Source organism: Sapajus apella, unplaced genomic scaffold (genome assembly GCF_009761245.1).
Source record: "Sapajus apella isolate SASKATOON/1434 unplaced genomic scaffold, GSC_monkey_1.0 scaffold6, whole genome shotgun sequence".
Lineage (NCBI taxonomy): Eukaryota > Metazoa > Chordata > Mammalia > Primates > Cebidae > Sapajus > Sapajus apella.
The window spans coordinates 68,788,623-68,812,480 of record NW_022436946.1 but is presented as its reverse complement, the minus strand read 5'-3'; the positions used below and the strand labels follow the sequence as shown (position 1 = coordinate 68,812,480).

General features: G+C 39.0%; 1 protein-coding gene across 3 annotated transcripts in view; it reads left to right on the top strand.

Annotated features, from left to right (window-relative positions):
- Window positions 1-23,858, top strand: part of LOC116549681 — a 173,709-nt gene that overhangs the window by 112,523 nt on the left and 37,328 nt on the right. For 2 of the 3 annotated variants that reach the window (XR_004268001.1, XR_004268000.1), the window contains exon 2: window positions 877-1,089. Coding sequence is in view for 1 of the 3 variants with exons in the window: in XM_032275443.1 (XP_032131334.1) it covers window positions 877-1,086 (210 nt within the window). In the remaining 2 variants the exon portion in view is untranslated. Of the gene's footprint in view, window positions 1-876; window positions 1,090-15,377; window positions 17,435-23,858 lie in introns of those variants that run through there. The other variant, XM_032275443.1, reaches the window with a different exon arrangement.

Below are 23,858 nucleotides of genomic sequence, written 5' to 3'. Positions count from 1 at the left end.
ATATTTTTCCTTCTAATCAAAAAAAAAAAAAAGCCTAACACATTATGAAGAAATTGTGCCCCCTGCTGATTTAATTTGATATTTTTTGGGTTTTTTTTTTTTTTTTTTTTTTAAAGGCCTGCAGTGCCGCAGGTTATTGCAGTGTCTTCAAGGTCAGTAATTTACATGTCCTCTCAGAGGCTAAGGCAGCCTCTCCATGCAAATAGGAACATTTCGCTTGATAGTGACCTTGGAAAAAAGGAAGCAAAGGAGGAATGCCTCCTTTTATGAGCTATGTGGAGATATTTGTTCTAAGAACCTTCTCAGTATTCCCCGTACCTTTAGCGACTCTGAATAGGGAAAGCAAGCAAGCAGTGCAGAGAGAGGAGCTGGTTGCTAGTAAGCACATGCCCTTTGTAATTACTCTTCACTTCAGGACCAAAGGACTGTAGAGCTCCGTTTATTGATGGAGTTTATTCAGTCTGCGAAAACCATTATCACCAATGAATAGCAGTCACGATGGGGCTTTCCGGATGCTCAGATGTCATTCTGTTAACTTGGTTTGAGCCACCCTCCAAAAGTCTCCAGCCCTGGACAGTATCATTAACCAGGGATGTAGCAATAGTAATGGCAGCCTCCTTCTGTGGTCCTCATTGTCATCTTGATGCTTTGTTCCCTTCTTGCTTGTTGCCTCTCCACCTGGGCTTTTAGCCTGTTTTCCTAGGCTGGTACTTATTTCCAACAAGCTGCCAAGTAATCTCCCTAGAAAAGCCAACGAACTATTTTTTTCTGTTCCTTGTGTTTTTCTTTTTTGTGTGTTTTGTTTCGTGTGTGTGTGTGTGTGTGTGTGTGTCCTTGTATTTTGCTTATGTTATTCTTCTGATATTGCATCTTTAGGAGAAATTCCTGAATGAACACAGAAAGGACTTCAGCAACGCATTCGGCCTTGGAGAAGAAAAAGGAGGAAGTTTTCTAAGATGGGGAGGACCTTTCCTCATGCCTCTCCTAGACAAGACCACAGGCTGCATGGCTGCTCGTCTGCCAACTGTGACGAAAGCAGCCTCTTCCAGTCTACAGGATGCAATACTTTGTCCAAGATTCAGTTAACAGGTAGGTAGTAAATTCTGTCTTTTCCCCTCCTCTGTAACTTAAAAGGGCTTTCAGTCTTTCCAAGGGCCCTTTGCTCTTTGGTTAGAATTGCCAGATTTAGCAAATAAAAGTCCAGTGCACTCACTTTGAATTTGAATATAAATTTCAGATAATGATTTTTTTTTAAAGTATTTGTATTTGTTATCTGAAATTCAGATTTAACTGGGCTCCCGTACTTTACCTGGCAGCTCTATCTTTGATTGAACTCTGTTATCACGCTGTCTGTTTTGCAGGGCATTCTAAATTGAGCTGAGTGACTGCTGAGCCAGGGCAGGAGGTCATGGGCCTTGGAGCCCAGGTGGCCTGGGTGGCGCGTGTACCAGCGCTACTGTCTTAGGCGCTCACCTCCCTCTAGCGGCCGCTAAAGCCATCACACCCGCCGAGCGAAAGCCCTGCTGGGAGGCTGCTGCCGGCTCCAAACCCGGAAAGGGCAAGTCTGAGAGCACACCCTCAGGGGCTTTCTCCTGGAGGGCTGCGATGAAGGCCCGCACAAGAAAGTGGCCTTGTTCCTGGTAGCGGAAACGAAATTTCCCTTTTTTCACTTAAAAATACAATGGAATAAAATACGTCTGTACAACAGCCTAAGCTGACAGATGATGTCTAACCCTGGGCTGTACTCACCACTAAACACTGATAGATGCTGTCATTTTCATGCTAAAGAGACGCCATTCACCCCAAATAATTTATCACGGAGTATTCCTGTAGATGGCAAGTTTGGGAAGGTGGAGATGCTTATCTGTCTCTGTGATGTCCCTGTGCCTGATAGCCAATAAATAAGTTTAAATGAATTGACATTGAAATACACTACAGGCTTAGAATTAAAAACAAAGAGGAAATCTATTCTGACCCTCAGAGAATAATCACTTCATGGCAGAGATGATGGCTGAAGTGCTTTTATGCTCAGCAACAACTATGGAATTGGGTCTTGGAATTGTACTTCCTCTTTTAACAGGAAATGGATGGCTGGAGTCCGGGCCAGGCGATGAAGGATTGATATGTGTGAGATTGTTTTACAAAACACTGCTTTTAGTGTTTAATGACACAGGATAGTGTCTAGAGAAGTGGTGTGGAGCCAGAACATGGGTTCTAGAATCCAGAGATGACTCCCAGAGTGCATCTGAATTCATTCAAGGACAGTTTCTGCAACGTAGGTGTTCCATGATTCCTCATTTAATAAATGCATGGGACTGTATCTATCACAACCATCTCCACACTCATTGGCTTTAGTGGAGTCAAAGCAAGGGAGAGATTTCAATGACAGAATTCTGGTGATAGGGTCCCCTACCACCAATGGCAGTATTAAGGGGTGATTAGGGGAAAGAGTAGCTTTTAGTCACCTTCAAACCACACAAACAAAGATACGGAATCTAAGCAAAAGGAAATGCCTTGCTTTACAGTTTCAAGACAAATCCCTTGGAAGTTGCCCCTTTTAAATAGATTGTCTCTCAGCCTTGCTACGCAGATACATTGGATCCTTACTGCTTAGTAACCATGTTAGCCCTGATCTGTAATCTCGCTAAGTAGGGTGGTAGGTATTTGCTCAGGAAATTGGGACAATAGGTACTCACATTTCTAAAAGTAACTCATAAGGAAGGAAGTAATAATTACATAAGAGCATTTAATATGTTCCAGGCTCTGTCTCTTGTTATCTCATTTAATATTCACTGTAACCCTATAAGGTTATTATTGCCCACATTTTTACAGAGGTGGAAATGTCAGCTTAAAGAAGTGAAGTAACTTGGCTAAGGTCATACAAACAGCCAATATGCAAGTGCACATCTGCCTTATTCAATTCTTTCCAACATACGGCACTGATACTCGAATACAGGAAGAAACCTATTAGTATACCTTGAAGCAGAATCAAATAGAAAATGTTTGCTAGAAATGAAAAAGCAAACATCAGGGGAAAATATGGAAGGGTCAACCAAAGGGTGAATGCGCTTTGTCCTTTCTCCACTGGAGCTCTGAGCCCAGAGGACTGGGTGTCAATAGCTCATTCCTTTAGAAATAAAGTTCTTTAGATAACAAAAGGAGAAGGCAGTGATTCCAAAATCCTACTTAGCTTTTAAAATCCACACATTTTCAGGCCATAGCTCCTGGGTATTCTGATCTAGTAGTACTGGGATGGGGCCCTGGAATCTGAATTTTTAGCAACCATGGCAAATTTGAAACCCAGGGGATTTGATGTTATCTAATGTTTAATTACTCCTCCGATCAACCACTTAGGGTAAATTCTTAAGGTAATTTTCTAACAAATATTTGTATTGTTATTCATATAAGATTATGTTAGGAAAGGGACAGCTAAGGCACTCATTGAACGAGCTCGTATATTTCTAGAAAGCAATGTTAATATGTCAGCAATCTGATGTTGTTTCCTATGCCATTTCACTGGCATTTGGCAGCTTAAAACATAGCCCCAGTGGAGATGTAAACTCTTTAAATCTGGTAATTCCACTTTATATTGGATTATAAAATGTTATGTGGGATAAGAACCTTAGACCATTCAAAGAACAGTTAATCTGATGAAAAGAAAGATTTTGGAACCAAAATGTAATAATGATTGTTTTAACTCTATGTTCTTTCAGTCATTTGGATCCTCTATTCATTCTCTAAACAAGCATTTTTAAAGTGCTTGCCGTGTTTCAGACTATGCTAGGAACTATGGAAAGGGAGGAATAAGAGTTGCTTGGTTTCATTCACCTTAGTGTGTATCACACCTTGTGAATCCTGTGAATAAAGAGTCTGGGTAAATGAAGGTCAATAAATAAAAATAAAAAAGGTTACATATGTTCCCACAGTGAAAGTGGTCATTATGCATACTGGTGTTTACTTTAATGGGAATGGTGTCAGCGCCATATTCTGAGTATCATCAGCTGACTCATGAAAAATACAAAACACTTTGAAAGGAGGTAAAGAGGCTGTGTTGCATCTTCTGCTTTGAGCCCCATCTTGCTGAATCAGAGAGTCACTGGAATAGGCTTAATATTAAGATTTAAAAAAAAAACTATCCTTGTTTCAAAAAACTTGAAACAAGGATAGTTTCAAGTTTTTTGAATAGGTATTTCCTTCTTTCCCTGTTACCATATGTTGTTTTTCCTAGTTATTTAACTCTTAGGCCATCCAATATTATCCCTCCTTGTCAATTTACACCATTCATACTCTTTTGGGTAATTAGGATTGCCTTCTTTAGGCATCACTCCTGGCACATAATTTTCATTATCTTTAACTTATCTTACTTATCTCAGTGTGAGAAGCTCATCTAAATACACCTATGCACTTCCTTTTGCAGACAGGATCATAACATTTGTAATTTGTCTCTGTTGTAGTTGAATAATTTACCTAGATGATTTTACATGTTCTTTTTATTTCTTTATTTATCCTCTGTCTACATTTCTGACAATGTCACCTGCTCCAATATCTAAGGTTAAATCTTTACTAGTTGGACAAGTGGGTAGTTGACATATGACTAACAGGCAATTCTCCTTCAGGAAACTCAAGATTGTGTAAGTATGCCTGATTCATCCCTGTTGCTGCAACTGAAACGTGTAATAAAAGAGCAATAACAAAGAGAGGCGATGATGACAGCTTAGCTGCAGCATCTCGTTCTCTAGCTCAATAAGCCAACAGGGAAATTATGACCCTGTGAAACAAGTAGCTCTCAAAATAATTCCTGTCATTCCAAAGAATGATGTGATTTTTCTTCACATGTTCACAATGAAGATACTATGTTGTTTAATTGATGGTTTTATTTTTTTTTTCAAAGTGTATTCTGTTGTTTCTATATATCTCCCTTATAAGGCTCCATACTGTAATTGAACTCAATTTTTGTTCAATAGAGATTTCTTAAACACCTCCTACATGCTAAGCACTGTGCTAGGAGCTATAAATATCATTAGGTAGATACAGACATGGTTGTCTTCTGGTACATTCTTTTTCTAACATTTAATCAGAGTCATCTATTTTTAAATATATTGATAATGAGTCAGAATATAAGAGTATGAGGTTAAAAGCATGGGCACTGATTAGAGAGACTTGGTAATGAATCTTATCACTGTTTTGGTGGTCATTGACTTACTTGCATGTACTACCGAGCCTTTATTTTCCCATTTGTGATATAGAGTCACATTAGTACCTACTTCATTTTGAAGATTGAGATAAGTGCCCCAGTTTCTTGAATTTAGCAAGTGTTAAAAAAGTGGAAGTTCTTATTAATTAATATTATGACTTTCCTGAGCATGTATGCAGAAACTTACTAGTTCTCTGCTAGAAGGTGAGGAACCTCCTTGAACCTCCTAAGAAAAGCTTTTGGCAAAGGTTAAAAGTAATGTGTAACTGAATTCATAACAACCTTGTTGTTGAATAGTCAACCAGGAAATGTTAGGGTTAAGATTTCTCATGACAAGTGAAATTAAGAGAATATGAACTAGTGCTGTTACACTAAGTTCCCTTTTTTTTAAAGACATTTTCTCTGATTTATTCTGAATGAAACAAGTCTTGAGAGAGGCCGTGAAATAATGGTTCTGTGGATATTAGGTCATCTTCAGAAAGTGCTATATAAAATGTTATGCATTATATATTCACTTATTAGCATATTAAGAATTCAGGGAATACTCGCAGAAAAGAAGCCAGTTTTAATTTCTTATCATTTCCCAAATTCATTTTTCTGTATGATTCTTTGTTTGTTGAATACCATCAATTAGCATCCCAAAGAACACCCTTGGGAAATGCTGCTGAGAGAAGCTAAGAACTTGCCTCACATTTGTCAAGCACTGAAAAAAATTCATACTTGGGAAACTGGCAAACTATTTTTCTGACCCTGACCCTTACCAGTAGTATAATCATAGGAAAGTCACTTGCTTTCTTCACATTTAAAACAAAATAATAATACATCATTCATGGACAGCCATAGAGAGAAGATTCATTACAAAATGCATTTATGGTAGGAACAGAAATTGGCAATAAAACTTAATACTGTCACAATCTGCATCCTAATTTACACCAAACTCATTGCAAGGAAGCAGGTCTTAAAAGTAAAGTCTTGGTATTGGAAGACTGAGAAGAGTTTGGGTGTGTTCAGGACATAGCTATTGATTAAAGTGTAAAGTATGTGTAGAGAAAGAGGAGGAATCAAGCTGGGAAGACAGAGAAAAGAAGGAAGATAATTTGGTGCTGGGATGCTGAGGACACTAATAGAAATGGTGAAAAAAAAATGTGAGTAGGAGTGGCTGAGGGGTAAAGCTAGACTCTTTGGACATGCTAGTTTGAAGAGCAAACAAACCATCCAATTGGCAATTCCATTTATCTAGATCTTAGGAAAGAGTTCAGAGCTTGTGAAACAGGAAACATTAGCACATTATTGTGAAATTTTTGAGAGAAGAATTGTTTCTTATTCAGCTGCATATATTCTGTGTTCAACCGTTTGTCCGGTGCATAGTAGAAGCTCTTAAAAATTTGAGAAATGAATTAATCAATGAACAAATTAATTGCCTGTAAGCCTAACAAATCAAAGTAGATTCCAACTCATATAACCAGAGCAGAATAAAACATGAGTTGATTGAATGAAATGATAGTTCAACCTCTGGAATTGGGAAGATCCACAATTAAAGGTGCATAGAGAAAAAGAAGAGGACCAAGGACAAACAAAGAGGTACAACTTATTTGATGGCTGGCAGGAACTGTAGAAAACAGAGTCAGAGAGAATGAAGGAGACATGAATGTTTTACAAAAGGACCGGAAAGAAAGAAGAAAGTGGGTGTCAATGATATAAAATGATTCCGGGAGATCAAGTAAAATGAGACTTATCTTCCACAAATAACACTTCTTTTAGCTATGCTTTAAGAAGAGCAGCATGACTAGGGTCCAAAGCCCTGATGTCTGAGATGAGGGTGATATAGACTGTGTAGAAGGAAGACCTCCCACCCCCACCCCCACATACACACATTGTTGGAATTTAAACTTAAAATAAGCTCTGTAATATAAGGAAACCAGAGATCTAACTTGGTTCTTTTGGTTTGAACATAGAATGATTACTTTTAAGCTTTTAATTATGGAAAATTTTAAACATAGGCAAAGATAGAGAAGTGTAATGAACTCCAGTGTACCCATCACCCAAACTGGACCATTATCAACTCATTGTCAATTTTGTTTTGTGTGTACTTCCACCCACTTTCCCACACACACACTGGATATTGCAAAGCAATCACCAGATACTATGTCATTTTACTCACATATTTTTGTGTGTCTGAAAGTTTAAGAATCAGTCTAAAATTGCAATCACAATAATATTTTTGCACACCAAAAAACTCAAATTATTATTATTTATTTTATTTTTATTTTATTTGCATTTTAGGTTTTGGGGTACATGAGAAGAACATGCAAGATTGTTGCATAGGTACACACGTGGCAGTGTGATTTGCTGCCTTCCTCCCCTTCACCCATATCTGGCATTTCTCCCCATGCTATCTCTCCCCAGCTCCCCACCTCCCGCTGTCCCTCCGCTATTTCCCCTCAACAGACCCCAGTGTGTAGTGCTCCCCCCCTGTGTCCACATGTTCTCATTGTTCAACACCTGCCTATAAGTGAGAACATGTGGTGTTTAATTTTCTGCTCTTTTGTCAGTTTGCTGAGAATGATGGTTTCCAGGTTCATCTATGTCCCTACAAAGGACACGAACTCATCATTTTTGACGGCTGCATAATATTCCATTGTGTATATGTGCCACATTTTCCCTGTCTAGTCTATCATCAATGGGCATTTGGGTTAGTTCCAGGTCTTTGCTATTGTAAACTGTGCTGCAATGAACATTCGTGTGCTTGTGTCCTTATAGTAGAACGATATATAATCCTTTGGATATATACACAGTAATGGGATTGCTGGGTCAAATGGAATTTCTATTTCTAGGTCCTTGAGGAATCACCACACTGCCTTCCACAATGGTTGAACTAATTTACACTCCCACCAACAGTGTAAAACTGTTCCTATTTCTCCACATCCTCTCCAGCATCTCTTGTCTCCAGATTTTTTAATGATCGCTATTCTAACTGGCGTGAGATAGTATCTCAATGTAGTTTTGATTTGCATTTCTCTAATGACCAGTGATGATGAGCATTTTTTCATGTTTGTTGGCCTCATGTATGTCTTCTTTTGTAAAGTGTCTGTTCATATCCTTTGCCCACTTTTGAATGGGCTTGTTTGTTTTTTTCTTGTAAATCCGTTTTAGTTATTTGTAAATTCTGGATACCAGCCCTTTGTCAGATGGGTAAACTGCAAAAATTTTTTCCCATTCTGTTGGTTGCCGATTCACTCTAATGACTGTTTCTTTTGCCATGGAGTTTGATTAGGTACTATTTGTCCATTTTGGCTTTTGTTGCCAATGCTTTTGGTGTTTTGGTCATGAAATCTTTGCCTATGCCTATGTCCTGAATGGTTTTGCCCAGATTTTCTTCTAGGGTTTTTATGGTGTTAGGTCTTATGTTTAAGTCTTTAATCCATCTGGAGTTAATTTTAGTGTAAGGTGTCAGGAAGAGGTCCAGTTTCTGCTTTGTGCACATGGCTAGTCAGTTTTCCCAACATCATTTATTAAACAGGGACTCCTTTCCCCATTGCTTGTTTTTTTCAGGTTTGTCAAAGATCGGATGGTTGTAGATATGTTGTGTTGCCTCCGAGGCCTCAGTTCTGTTCCATTGGTCTATATCTCTGTTTTGGTACCAGTACCATGCTGCTTTGATTACTGTAGCCTTGTAGTATAGTTTGAAGTCTGGTAGTGTGATGCCTCCCGCTTTGTTCTTTTTGCTTAGAATTGACTTGGCTATGCGGGCTGTCTTTTGGTTCCATATGAAGGTTAAGGTGTTTTTTTCCAGTTCTGTGAAGAAGGTCATTGGTAGCTTGATGGGGATAGCGTTGAATCTGTAAATTACTTTGGGCAGTATGGCCATTTTCACGATATTGATTCTTCCTAACCATAAACATGGAATGTTTCTCCATCTGTTTGTGTCCTCTCTTATTTCGTTGAGCAGTAGTTGGCTTGTAGTTCTCCTTGAAGAGGTCCTTTACGTTCCTTGTTAGTTGTATTCCTAGATATTTTATTCTCTTTGTAGCAATTGTGAATGGAAGTTCATTCTTGATTTGGCTGTCTTTAAGTCTGTCATTGGTGTCTAGGAATGCATGTGATTTTTGCACATTGATTTTGTATCCTGAGACTTTGCTGAAGTTGCTTACCAGTTTCAGGAGATTTTGGGCTGAGACGATGGGGTCTTCTAGATATACAATCATTTCGTCTGCAAATAGAGACAATTTGACTTCCTCCTTTCCTATTTGAATGCCCTTTATTTCTTTTTCTTGCCTGATTGCTCTGGCTAGAACTTCCAGTACTATATTGAATAGGAGTGGTGAGAGAGGGCATCCTTGTCTACTGTCAGATTTCAAAGGGAATTCTTCCAGCTTTTGCCCATTCAGTATGATATTGGCTGTTTGTTTGTCATAAATAGCTTTTATTATTTTAAGATACATTCTGTCAATACCTAGTTTATTGAGGGTTTTTAGCATAAAGGGCCATCGAATTTTGTCAAAGGCCTTCTCTGCATCAATTGAGATAGTCATGTTGTTTCTGTCTTTGGTTCTGTTTATGTGGTGAATTACATTCATAGACTTGTGTATGTTGAACCAGCCTTGCATCCCCGGGCAGAAGCCTACTTGATCATGGTGGACAAGCTTTTTGATGTGCTGTTGCAATCGGCTTGTCAGTATTTTATTGAAGATTTTTGCATCTATGTTCATCATGGATATTGGCCTGTAGTTTTCTTTTCTTGTTGAGTCTCTGCCGGGTTTTGGAATCAGGATGATGTTGGTCTCATAAAATGATTAGGGAAGAATTCCCTCTTTTTGGATTATTTGGAATAGTTTCAGAAGGAATGGTACCAGCTCCTCTTTGTATATCTGGTAGAATTCGGCTATGAACCCATCTGGACCTGGGCTTTTTTTGGGTGGTAGGCTCTTAATTCCTACCTCAACTTCAAACCTTGTTATTGGTCTATTCAGGGTTTCGGCTTCTTCCTGGTTTAGGCTTGGGAGGAGGCAAGTGTCCATGAATTTTTCCATTTCTTCCAGGTTTACTAGTTTATGTGCATAGAGTTGTTTGTAATAATCTTTGATGATGGTTTGAATTTCTGTGGATATCCTCTTTATCGTTTTTTATTGCATCAATTTGGTTATTTTCTCTTTTCTTTTTTATTAATCTGGCTAGTGGTCTATTTTGTTGATCTTTTTGAAGAACCAGCTCCTGGATTTATTGATTTTTTGAAGGGTTTTTTGTGTCTCTATCTCCTTCAGTTCTGCTCTGATCTTAGTTATTTCTTGTCTTCTGCTAGGTTTTGAGTTTTGTTGATCTTGCTTCTCTAGCTCTTTCAATTTTGACAATAGGGTGTCAATTTTATATCTCTCCTTGTTTCTCATGTGGGCATTTATTCCTATATATTTTCCTCTAGAGACTGCTTTAAATGTGTCCCAGAGATTCTGATATGTTGTGTCTTTGTTCTTGTTGGTTTCGAAGAACATCTTTATTTCTGCCTTCATTTCATTGGTTATCCAGTCAACATTCAAGAACCAGTTGTTCAGTTTCCATGAAGCTGTGCGGTTCTGAGTTAGTTTATGAATTCTGAGTTTTAACTTGATTGCACTGTTTTCTGAGAGACTGTTTGTTATGATTTCCGTTCTTTTGCATTTGCTGAGGAGTGATTTACTCCCAATTATGCGGTCAATTTTAGAGTAGGTGTGCTGTGGTGCTGAGAAGAATGTATATTCTGTGGATTTGGGGTGGAGAGTTCTGTAAATGTCTGTTAGGTTTGCTTGGTCCAGGTCTGAGTTCAAGTCCTGGATATATTTGTTAATTTTCTGTCTGGTTGATCTGTCTAATATTGACAATGGGGTGTTAAAGTCTCCCACTATAATTGTGTGGGTGTCTAAGTCTCTTTGTAAGTCCTTAAGAACTTGCCTTATGTATCTGGGTGCTCCTGTATTGGGTGCATATATATTTAGGATTGTTAGCTCTTCTTGTTGCATTGATCCTTTTACCATTATATATTGTCCTTCTTTGTCTCTTTTGATCTTTGTTGCTTTAAAGTCTATTTTATCAGAGACGATAATTGCAACTCCTGCCTTTATTTTGCTCTCCATTTGCTTGGTAAATCTTCCTCCATCCCTTTATTTTGAGCCTTTGTGTATCCTTGCATGTGTGAAGGGTTTTCTGGATACAGCACACCGATGGGTTTTGGCTTTTTATTCAATTTGCCAGTCTGTATCTTTTGATTGGGGCATTTAGTTCACTTACATTTAGTGTTAATATTATTACGTGTGAATTTGATACTGCCATTTTGATGCTAGCTGGCTGTTTTGCCTGTCAATTGATGCAGATTCTTCATTGTGTTGATGCTCTTTACCATGTGGTATGTTTTTGGAGTGGCTGGTACTGGTTGTTTCTTTCTATGTGTGGAGCCTCTTTTGGGAGCTCTTGTAAAGCAGGTCTGGTGGTGATGAAATCTCTGAGTACCCACTTGTTCACAAAGGATTTTATTTTTCCTTCACTTATGAAGCTTAGTTTGGCTGGATTTGAAATTCTGGGTTGAAAGTTCTTTTCTTTAAGGATGTTGAATGTTGGCCCCAACTCTCTTCTGGCTTGCAGGGTTTCTGCTGAGAGATCTGCTGTGAGTCTGATGGGCTTCTCTTTGTGGGTAACCCAACCTTTCTCTCTGGCTACTCTTAGCATTTTCTCCTTCATTTCAACCCTGGTGAATCTGACGATTATGTGCGTTGGGGTTACTCTTCTTGAGGAATATCTTTGTGGTGTTCTCTGTATTTCCTGGACTTGAATATTTGCTTGCCTTGCTAGGTTGGGGAAGTTTTCCTGGATAATATCCTGAAGAGTATTTTCCAGCTTGGATTCATTCTCTTCATCACATTCAGGTACACCTATCAAATGTAGATTAGGTCTTTTCACATAGTCCTACATTTCTTGGAGATTTTGTTCATTCCTTTTTACACTTTTTTCTCTAATCTTGCCTTCTCATTTTATTCATTGAGTTGATCTTCGACCTCTGATATCCTTTCTTCTGCTTGGTCAATTCGGCTGTTGAAACTTGTGCATGCTTCGCGAAGTTCTTGTGTTGTGTTTTTCAGCTCCATCAATTCACTTATACTCCTCTCTAAGTTGTCCATTCTCGTTAGCATTTCATCACATTTTTTTTCAAGGTTCTTAGTTTGTTTGCATTGGGTTAGAACATGTTCTTTTAGCTCACAGAAGTTTCTTATTACTCACCTTCTGAAGCCTGATTCTGTCATTTCATCACACTCGTTCTCCATCCAGCCTTGTTCCCTCACTGTTGAGGAGTTGTGATCCCTTGTAGGAGGAGAGGTGTTCTGGTTTCCTATGTTTTCATCTTTTTGCACTGGTTTCTTCCCATCTTTGTGGATTTATCCACTTGTCATCTTTGTAGTTACTGACTTTCAGATTGGGTCTCTGAGTGGATGTCCAGTTTGTTGATGATGAAGTTATTTCTGTTTCTTAGTTTTCCTTCTAACAGTCTGGCCCCTCTGCTGTAGGACTGCTGAGGTCCACTCCAGGCCCTGCTTGCCTGGGGATCACCTGCAGCAGCTGCAGAACAGTAAGGGTTGCTACCAGTTTCTTCTTTTGCTATCTTTGTTCCAGAAGGATACCCGCCAAGAGTCAGTCTGAAATCTCCTTTATGAGGTGACTCTTTGGATATATATGGGTCAGGGAGCTGCTTGAGGAGACAGTCTGTTCTTTATAGGAGTTCAAGTGCTGAGCTGTGAGCTCCGTTGTTCATTCAGAGCTGTTGGGCAGGTACATTTAGGTCTGCTGCAGCAAAACTCATAAACCCATTTTTTTCCCAAATGCTCTGTCCCAGGGAATTAGGGCTTCATTTATGAGTTTCTGTTGTGCTGCTGCCTCTTTTTCAGGGCTGCCCTGCCCAGTAAGGAGGCAGCCTAGTCACAATCTGCCTGCAGAGACTTTGCTGAGCTGCTGTGGGCTCTGCCCAGCTGTCGTGTGAACTTCCCTGAAGTCCTGTTTATATGGGTGTAGTTAGAACTGCCTCGGCAATGGGGGCCCACCTCTGTAATGGCGGGCTCTCTCTGTAATGGCAGGTTGCCTCGGCAACGGCAGCCTGCCTCAGCAATGGTGGACTACCTCTATAGTGGTGGAGTGCCTCGGTAATGGCGGACGCCCCTTCCCCACAGAGCTGGACCGTCCTGGGTTCAGCTGTGCTTGCTGTGAAACTCTCAACCCAGAGCGTTTCCAATTGCTGGTTTTTTTTTTGTGGGGGTGGGACCAGCCAAGCCTGATCACCTGGCTCCCTGCCTCAGAGCCCTTTTTTTTTCAGTTGAACAGGTGACTCTCTCCCAGGTGTTCCAGTTGCCTGTTGAAAAGGCGCTGGTATCTGTGTGATTTCCCATGTGGTGACTCACTGCGCTGGCTGAAACAGCAGTGCTGAGATTTGTGGTGCTTTTTTTGCCTGGGAATCTCCTGGCCTGGCTCCCTGTTTCAGTCCCCTTTTTAATCAGATGAATGGGCAACTCTGCCTTCCTGGGGCTCCAATTGCCAGCTAAAAGGGCACCTGGACCAGTATATTTTGTATGGAGAACTGCTGTGCGGGGGTGCCGGCAAAGCAGCCGCGCCAGCCAAAACAGCTGCGCCGGCGAAAATAGCTGCTCAAATGACCCGTGGGGCTCCTCCGCCTGGGAATCTCCTGCTCTGTGGGCAATAAAAATCCATCTGGAAATGCAGCGTCCACTCACCCTCTGCGCTTTCACTGGGAGCTGCAATCCTGAGCTGTTCCTAGTCGGCCATCTTGGATCTTCCCCCTACAATTCCAAATTATTTTTTAATATCACAAATAACCAGTATTCCAATTCCCCAGTTATCTCATTCAAGGTCCTTTGGTGTTGTTTCTATAGTTTCTTTATATAGGGATCTACATAAAGTCCATACAGTGCAAGTAATTGATCTATCTTTACAGATAGTGGTTCTTTAAGATTCATTTTCCAAGGTACCCATAAGTCTGTAATTTCTGTGCAGAAGACTGTGATTAAAGTCATCATCAGGATAAACTAGTAATATTTTCTTCACAAAGACTAATATATATACACACGGAAGAGATACTATCATTTTTAAATACAACAACTAGCACCAGAAACCAAAATGTCTTTACCTGAGTAAAAGGAGTGGTGGTGTCATTTAAATTCCCTCGTGAATTAGTCTTTTCTCAGCAAACATTTCTGTGCATATTAGTCACACAAATAAATGATTCATCAATATTTTTGATAGCTTTGATAGTTAAATACCTTTGAGGATACTACTTATGCTAATAAAAACATTCTTATGGTGTACAATGCAAGCTTTATTAATAGGTGAGGAGGAGAGCCTCCTGGGTGTGGAGAACTCTATTGCCAGCAGAACCTAAGTTAGGGTCAAGAGAAAAGGATACAGAGTCAAGTCAAGAGGAAAGAATACGAAGGAGAGAAGGAAAAATAAGAAAAAAAATCTTTGTTTTAGAAACCCATAGCCAGAAAAGAAAACTTGAATGATGCTTTTTAATTCATGCTTCCCTGGAAGGAGAGAAGGCGCTAAAATAACAGAGGAGCTAGCCTAGAGAGAGCACACAGGATAGGCATGCTATCTAAATTAACTAATTTAATCCTCACAGTAACAATCTAATGTCAATACTATTGTTTTGGAAATTTAGAAGCAGAGGAAAATGGAGGTTAAAAATCCCCATCTCCAAGGGAGCATAGCAGTATTTTTGCTACCTGGAAAGAAAGCCGATGTTTTTCTTACGTTATGTCAGGGAATAACTGGGCTTCTTTTCCTTTGGATAGCAAAGAACACGTAGACATCAGACACCCCCAGGGTGGGTCCCTTTTGAGAGCAAGCTCTGAGGCACCATGCAGATCTAGGGATTCAAAGCAGAGCACACAATCATCTGGAGAGACCTGGTGCTCATTGAGGAAGAAGGGAAAATGGTATCACATCGCCACCTTAGACATGGAAGAGTTGTGAAATGAGGATAAAGGGGACCCTCCAGAAAAGAAGACAAGGAAGAAGCTAGGACACATTCAGCCAACCCTGCCCACATGTCAGTGAAGTTGAGAAATTGATGCTGTTTATGCTTGTTGAGAGTTCCCATGGCTTTGCAGGAACCAACCCAATGTTTTCTGTGTTTTTTCACCTACATTTTTAGGGTCTATAAGAAAACCTAGTACAAAAAACTCCTGCAGGAAGAAAAGAGTTCATGTATTTGCATTGGAAATGGCAGGTTAAAGAAAAACTTGAAGAATTCCAAAGGATCCTAGGAAAAGGCATCCAAAAGGAAGCAATGTGTTGGTAGCTGGTAAAGCGGAGGTAAGGAGGCCTAAGAATAAAAGGAATAAATTATAAACCTGTTTTAAGAGTGAGAGTAGCTTAAGGCTTTAAGATTTATCTTTGAGGAAGAACTTGTCCCTTGACAACAAGCAATTTCAGCATAATTAAAAAGAAATCCTTTTAAGACTTTATATTACAGTCATACTGGGCTCAAGGCAAATTGTTAAATATGCTTCTGACCCTCATTTCAACCTTAGACATCCTCTTACCTTTCCACTGTAATAGACTTTCGAGGACTGTTTCAAAATTGAGGTACACATATGTACACGTGCATGTGCACACACATATTCACTATCTTGTTTGAACTGTGCTATTTCAAACTCATGGAAATGTCAGCTCACCAACTGTTCCTTTCAGAATGGGCCTTGGCAATAAATGAATAGCCCTGGTTCTCAGCCCAGTGTTAAATCTTAGTAAAAGTTAATGAATAAGAACACAGCTTTCCCAAAGACCTTAATACTCTTTGCATGATACTTGAACATTCTCATGCTCACATATATAAAATCAATTTATTATTTAGCTAACTTTTGATTCCAAGTGACAGAAAAGTTTGAAGTCAGGAAAAGGAATCATCGTATTACATAACTGGTATGGCCAGAAGTGCAGTTGGCTTCAGAGAGTTTGATCCAAGACAATGTTAGCAAGATATTTTCTCTCTATTGCTATCTGATATGGTTTGAATGTTCCCTTTACATCTCATGTTGAAATTTAGTTGTCATTGTGATGGTATTAATAGGTGGACTGGGAAGCAGAGTAAAAGAGTGGAATAGAAGCTTGCAACATTTGTACCCCCTGCAGGCATGCCAAATTTTCACAACTATCTGCACACAGAAAAACACCGTCATGAGAACCAAAAATCAGGTGAGCAACCACAGTACCTGGTTTTAACTTCATATTATTGACAGAGGCAATGAAAAGGTTTGAAGAGACAGTCTTGAGTTGCCGACACCATTTCTCCCCTAGCCCTGGCAGTGGCCATGTAGCACAGTCTATGTACTTTGGAGAGGGAAAGTGCAGTGACGGGGGTACTTTACCTTGAACTCAGTGCTGACCTGTCATAGCAGAAAGCAAAGCCATGCTAGGTTCAGCCAGTGCCGGCATAAGGAAGTTGCATTTGAAGCAGACCTAGTGAGAGGGGAATCACCCATTCCATCAGTCAGAACTCAAGTTTCTTGGCAAGCCTCACCATAGCAGGCCAAAGGGTTCTGGGGCTCTAGGTAAACTTGAGAGTCTAGGACACAAGGACCGCAATTTCTAGGGAACTCCTAATGCTGGGCTGGGCTTAGGGCCAGAGGACTAGGGAGACACCAGTTGGAGCAGCTAAGGAAATGCTTGCGCCAATCCTCCCTGAATCTGAGGCAGAACAGCTCACAGCAGCAAACGTGTCTCCTTCCTTGTGCTTAAGGGGAGGAGAGCAAAGAGTAAAGAGAACTTTGCCTTGCATCTTGAATACCAGCTCTGCCACAGTAAGATAAGGCATCTGAGACATGCTAACTACAAGTGTGACCTAGCACAACCCCAGCTATGGTGGCTACAGTGTAAAACTCCTCCATTTGAGAAAAGCAGAGGGAAAAATAAAGAGAACTTTGTCTTGCACCTTAGGTACCAGCTCAGCCACAGCAGGATAGAGCAACAAGCAGACTCTCGGGATCCCTGAGTTCAGGCCTAGGCACTTGGATAGTATTTGTGGACCTGCCAAGGACCAGAGGGGAACCCACATCCCTGAAGGCTGAGTCTCAGGCCTGGCAGCTTTCACTACAGCATTCACTTGGGCTTTAAGTGAGCTTCGGCAGTGGTCTGCCAGACCGCTTCCCACCCCCATGGACCAGTGGGGTGATGCCAACAAGGAGAGGCTCCTCTGCATATGGAAAGGGGTTCTAAGGATTTTAATGCCAATCCCTGGCCACCAGACAGGATCTATGGATCTGCCTTGGACCTAGAAGACCTCACCACCCTGAAGAGGACACAAACATGACTGGCTTGGCTATGTGTTAATTGTAGAGCCCTAGGTCAGTGAGTGAACAAAGGTAGCCAGGGAGTGGTCACAGCAGGCCTTGGGCAAAACCTGGTACTGTGCTGGCTGCAGGTCTGACCCAGTGCAGTCTCAGTGGTGCGGCCACAGGGATGCTTATTACATCACCACACCCCTAGTTCCAGGTAGCTCAGCGTGCACACACACATACACACACACACATGCACACACACACACACACAGAGAGAGAGAGAGAGAGAGAGAGAGAGAGAGAGAGAGAGAAAGACTCCATTTGAGAGAAAGTAAAAGAAAAAAGAATTTCTTTCTGGTAATCCAGAAAATTCCTCTGTATCTTATTCAAGACTGCCAAGGTGGTATCTCTATGAGTCTGCAAAAACCACAGCAGTATTGGGCTTAAGGCCCAATTGCCTTCAAATACCTGGAAAGCCTCCTGAAGGACAAGCACGAACAAGCCTGAGAAGACTATGATAAATAGCTAACTCTTCAGTGCCCAGACACTGAACAACTGTAAGTATCAACACCATCCAGGAAAACAGGATCTCATCAAATGAACTAAACAAGCACCAGTGACCAATCCTGCAGAAACATAGATATGTGGCCTTTTAGACAGGGAATTCATCATAGGTGTTTTGGGGAAACTGAAAGAAATTCAAGATAATACAGAAGAGGAATTCAGGATACTTTCAGATAAAATTTAAAATATATTGAAATAACTAAAAAGAATCAAGTAGAAATTCTGGAACTGGAAAATGCAACTGACATACTGACGAATACATCAAAGTAACAATAGCAGAATTGAGCAAGCAGAAGAAAGAATAAGTGAGCTTGAAGACAGGCTATTTGAAAATACATGGTCAGAGGAGACAAGAGAAAAGAATAAAAAACAATGAAGCATGCCTGCAGGATCTAGAACATAGACTCACTGGAGCAAATCTAAGAGTTATTGGCCTTAAAGGGGAGGTTGAAAAAGAGATAAGGATAGAAACTTTATTCAAAGGAATAATAGCAAAGAACTTCCCAAACCTGGAAAAAGACATCAACAGTTAAGTACAAGAAAGTTATAGAACACCAGGCAGAGTTAACCCAAAAGAAGACTACTTCACGGCACTACTAATCCAATTCCCAAAGGTCAAGGATAATGAAAGAATCCAAAAAGCAGCAAGAGAAAATGAACACATAACATACAATGGAGCTCCCGTACCTCTGGCAGCAGACTTTTTAGTGGAAATCTAAAAAGAGCCAGAAGAGAGTAGCACGATGTATTTAAAGTTCTGAAGGAAAAAAAAAATCACCCTAGAACAGTATATCTAGTATATACTGGGAGAAATAAGGATCTTCCAAGACAAACAAAAGCTGAGGTTCAAGCTTATGTCTTGTAGGACATCAATATCAGACCTGTCCTACAAGAAATGCTAAAGGGAGTTCTTCAGTGTAAAAGAAAACAACGTTAACAAGCAAGAAGAAATCATCAGAAGCTATAAAACTTACTGATAGTGGTAAGCACACAGAAAAACAGAATATTACAACATTGCAATGCTGGCATATAAAGTACTATTATCTTAAGTACAAAGACTAACATGATGGGCCGGGTGTGGTGGTTCATGCCTGTAATCCCAGTACTTTGAGAAGCCGAGGCATGTGGATCACCTGAGATCAGGAGTTTGAGACCAGCCTAGTCAACATGGTGAAACCCCGTCTCTACTAAAAATACAAAAATTAGCCTGGTATGGTGGCAGATGCCTGTAATCCCAGCTACTTAGGAGGCTGATATAGAATTGCTTGAACCTGGGAACTGGAGGATGCAGTGAGCCAAGATTGTGCCACTGCACTCCAGCCTGGGTGACAGAGGAAGACTCCATCTCAAACAAACAAACACTATACAATGAACCAATTAAATATAATAACAACAACTTTTTAAGGCATAGACGTTATAATAAGATAAAAATAGAATCAACAAAAAGTTAAAAAGCAGAAAAATAAAGTTAAAAATGTAGAGTTTCATTACTTTTCCTTTTGTGTGTTTATTTACAGAATCAATGTTAAGTTGTCGTCAATTTAAAATAATAGATTATATGGTATTGTTTGCAATCTCCACAGTAACCTCAAATTAAACAACATACACTGAATACACAAACAATAAAAAAGTAAGAAATTAAATTATACCACCGAGAAAATCACCTATACCAAAAGGAAGACCAGAAAGAAAGAAGAAGAGAAGGCCACAAAACAACCAGAAAACAAATAATAAAATGGGAGAAGTAAGTCCCTTCTTTATGAATAATAACACTGGATGTAAATAAACTAAGCTCTCTAATCAAAAGACATAGACTGGCTGAATGCATTAAAAAAAAATAACCCATGATTTCTTGCCTGCAGGAAACATACTTCACCCATAAAGATATACAAAGACTGAAAGTAAAGGAATGAAAAAGATACTCCATGCAACAGAAACCCAAAAAAAGAGCAGGAGTAGCAATATTTATATCAGACAAAATAGATTTCAAGATCAAAACTGTAAGAAGAGACAAAGAGGCCGGGCGCGGTGGCTCAAGCCTGTAATCCCAGCACTTTGGGAGGCCGAGGCGGGTGGATCACGAGGTCAAGAGATCGAGACCATCCTGGTCAGCACGGTGAAACCCCGTCTCTACTAAAAATGCAAAAAATTAGCTGGGCATGGTGGTGCGTACCTGTAATCCCAGCTACTCAGGAGGCTGAGGCAGGAGAATTGCCTGAACCCAGGAGGCGGAGGTTGCGGTGAGCCGAGATTGCGCCATTGCACTCCAGCCTGGGCAACAAGAGTGAAACTCCGTCTCAAAAAAAAAAAAAAAAAAAAAAAAAGAAGAGACAAAGAAGGTTATTATGTAATGAAAAAGGGGTCAATGCAGCAATAGTATATAACAATTATAAATGTAACATTTCATCCAAATGTTATATAACATTTTTTTCCATAGCACATGGATCATTTTCAATAATAGACTATATGCTAGGTCATAAAACAAGTCATAAAACATTCAAAAAATTGAAATAATATCAAGAATCTTCTCTGACCAAAATTGAATAAAACTAGAAATCATAACAAGAGGAACTTTGGAAGCTATACAAACACATGGAAATTAAACAATATACTCCTGAATGACATGTGGGTCAATGAAGAAATTAAGAAGACATTGAAACATTCTTGAAACAAATAGAAACACAATGCAGCAAAACCTATGGGATATAGCAAAGGCGTATTAAGAGGGAAATTTATAGCTATAGGTGCCTACATTTAAAAAAAAAAACTTCAAAAAATAACCTAATATATCTTAAAGAACTGGAAAAGACATCACACTATCTGACTTCAAACTACATTACAGGGCTCTGGTAACCAAAACAGCATGCCAGTGGTACAAAAACAGACACACAGACCAATGGAACGAATAGAGTGCCCAGAAATAAAGCCATACACGTACAACCATCTGGTCTTTGACAAAACTGACAAAAATATGCAATGAGAAAAGACTCCCTATTTAATAAATGATACTGGGATAACTAGCTAGCCGTATACAGAAGATTGAAACTGGAATCCTTCCTTAATTCATATACAAAAATCAATTCAAGATGTAAAGTGCCTAAATGTAAAGCCCAAAACTATAAATACCCTGGGAGACAACCATTCTGGACATAGGAATGAGCAAAGATTTCATGACGAAGACGCCAAAAGCAACTGTAACTAAGGCAAACATTGACAAACAGGATCCATTCAAGCTTAAGAGCTCTGCACAGCAAAAGAAACTATCAACAGAGTAAACGAACAACCTACAGAATGGGAGAAAATATTCACAACTATGCTTGTGACAAAGGTCTAATATTCATCATCTGTAAGAAACATAAGCAAATTTCCAAGAAATAACAAACAACCCCATTAAAAAGTGGGCAAAGGACATGAACAGACACTTTTCTAAAGATGACATATATGTGGCCAACAAGCTTATGAAAAACAGTGCAATATCACTGTTCATTAGAGATTTGCAAATTAAAACCACAATGACATATCATCACACACTAGTCTGAATGGCTATTACTAAAAAGTGAAAAAATAACAGATGCTGGTGAGGTTGCAGAGAAAAGAGAATGCTTATATACTGTTGGTGGGAGTCTAAATTACTTCAACCATCATGGAAAGCAGTGTGATAATTCCTTAAAGAGCTAAAAGCAGAACTACTATTTGACCCAACAATCCCATTACTGTGTATATACTCAAAGGAATAAAAATAATTCTACCATAAAGACACAAGAAGGTGAATGTTCACTGCAGCATTCTTCACAATAATATCTAAATCAATCAATCTAAATGCCCATCAATGATAGACTGGATAAAGAAAATGTGGTACATATACACTATAGAATACTATACAGCCATAAAAAGAATGCAGTTCAGCCCTTTGCAGGAACATAGATGAACCTAGAGGCCATTATCCTTAGCAAACTAATGCATGAACAGAAAACCAAATATGATACATTCTCACTTCTAAGTGGGAGCTAAATGATGAGACTACATGAACCCAAAGAGAAACAACAGAAACAGGGGCCTATCTGAGGGTGGAGAATGGAAGGAGGGAGAGATGCATAAATATATATATTTTGGGCTTTACCATATATATATATATATATATATATATATATATATGGTACTAGGCTTAGTAAAAGGTGACAAAATCTGTACAACAAACCTCTGTGACATGAGTTTACTTATATAACACCCACATACAAAAGTTAAAAAAAAAAAAATAGAAAAGCAAGAGCAGACCAAACCCAAAATTAGTAGAAGAAAAGAAATAATAAAGATCAGAACAGAAATACATGATTCTGAAATGAAGAAAATAATACAAAAGATCAATTAAACAAAAAGTTGGATTTTTGAAAAAAATAAGCAACACTGACATTTTGCCAGACTAATAAAAAAAACAATGGGGAAGACCTAAATAAATAAAATCAGAGATGAAAAAGTGATACTAGAGAAATTCAAATGATCATTAGTGGCTACAATGAGCAACTATAGGCCAATAAATTGGAAAATCTAGAGGAAATGGATAAATTCCTAGACACATGCAACCTAACAAGATTGAACCATGAAGAAATCGAAAACATGAAAAGACCAATAGCAAGTAATGAAAATGAAGCCATAATAAAAATGTCTTCCAATAAAAAAAAGACAGGGCCTGATGGCTTCACTGCTTATTTCTACTAAACATTTAAAGAAGAACTAATATCAATCTTACTCAAACTATTCCAAAAAATAAAGAAGGTAATACTTCCAAACTTACTCTATGAGGCCAGTATTATTACTCTGATGCCAAAACCCAACAAAGACACATCAAAAAAGAAAAGAAAACTACAGGCCAATATCTCCAAGGAATATGTATGCAAAAATCCTCAACAAAATACCAGCAAACTCAATTCAACAATACATTAAAAAGAACATTTATCATGACCAAATGGGATTTATACCAGGGATTCAAGCATGGCTCAGCATATGCAAATCAATCAATGTAATGCAATATATCAACAGAATGACGAGAGAAACCATAAGATTTTTTCAACTGGTTCTGAAAAACATTTGCTAAAGTTTAACCTCCCTTCAAAATCAAAATTCTCAAAAACTGAGTATAGAAGGAACATACCTCAACATAATAAAAGCCCTATGTGACAGACCCACAGAAAATATCATACTGAATGAGGGAAAACTGAAAACATTTCCTCTAAGATCTGGACCACAACAAGGACACCCACTTCCACCACTGTTTTCAACATGGTACTGGAAGTCCTAGCTAGAGGAATCAGATAAGAGAAAGAAATAAAGAGCAACCAAACTGGAAATAAAGAAGGAAAATTATCCTTGTTTACAGATGATATTATCTTATGTTTGGAAAAATCTAGACTTCCTACCAAAAAACTATTAGAACTGATAAATTTAATCAAGTTGCACGATACAAAATTAATACACAAATGTCAGAGCATTTCTATATACCAACAGTGAACAATCTGAAAAAAAAATCAAAAAAGTAATTTCATTTACCATAACTACAAATAAAATGAAATACCTTGGAATTAACCAATGAAGGGAGAGATCTCTACAATGATAACTATTAGACATGGATTCAAGAAACTGAAGAAGATACAAAAAAATTGAAAGAGAGTCCATGTTCATTGACTGGAAGAATGGATATTGTTAAAATGTTCACACAGAGCAATCTATAGATTCAATACAATCTATATCAAAATACTAATGACGGTCTTCACAGAAATAGAAAAAATAATCCTAAA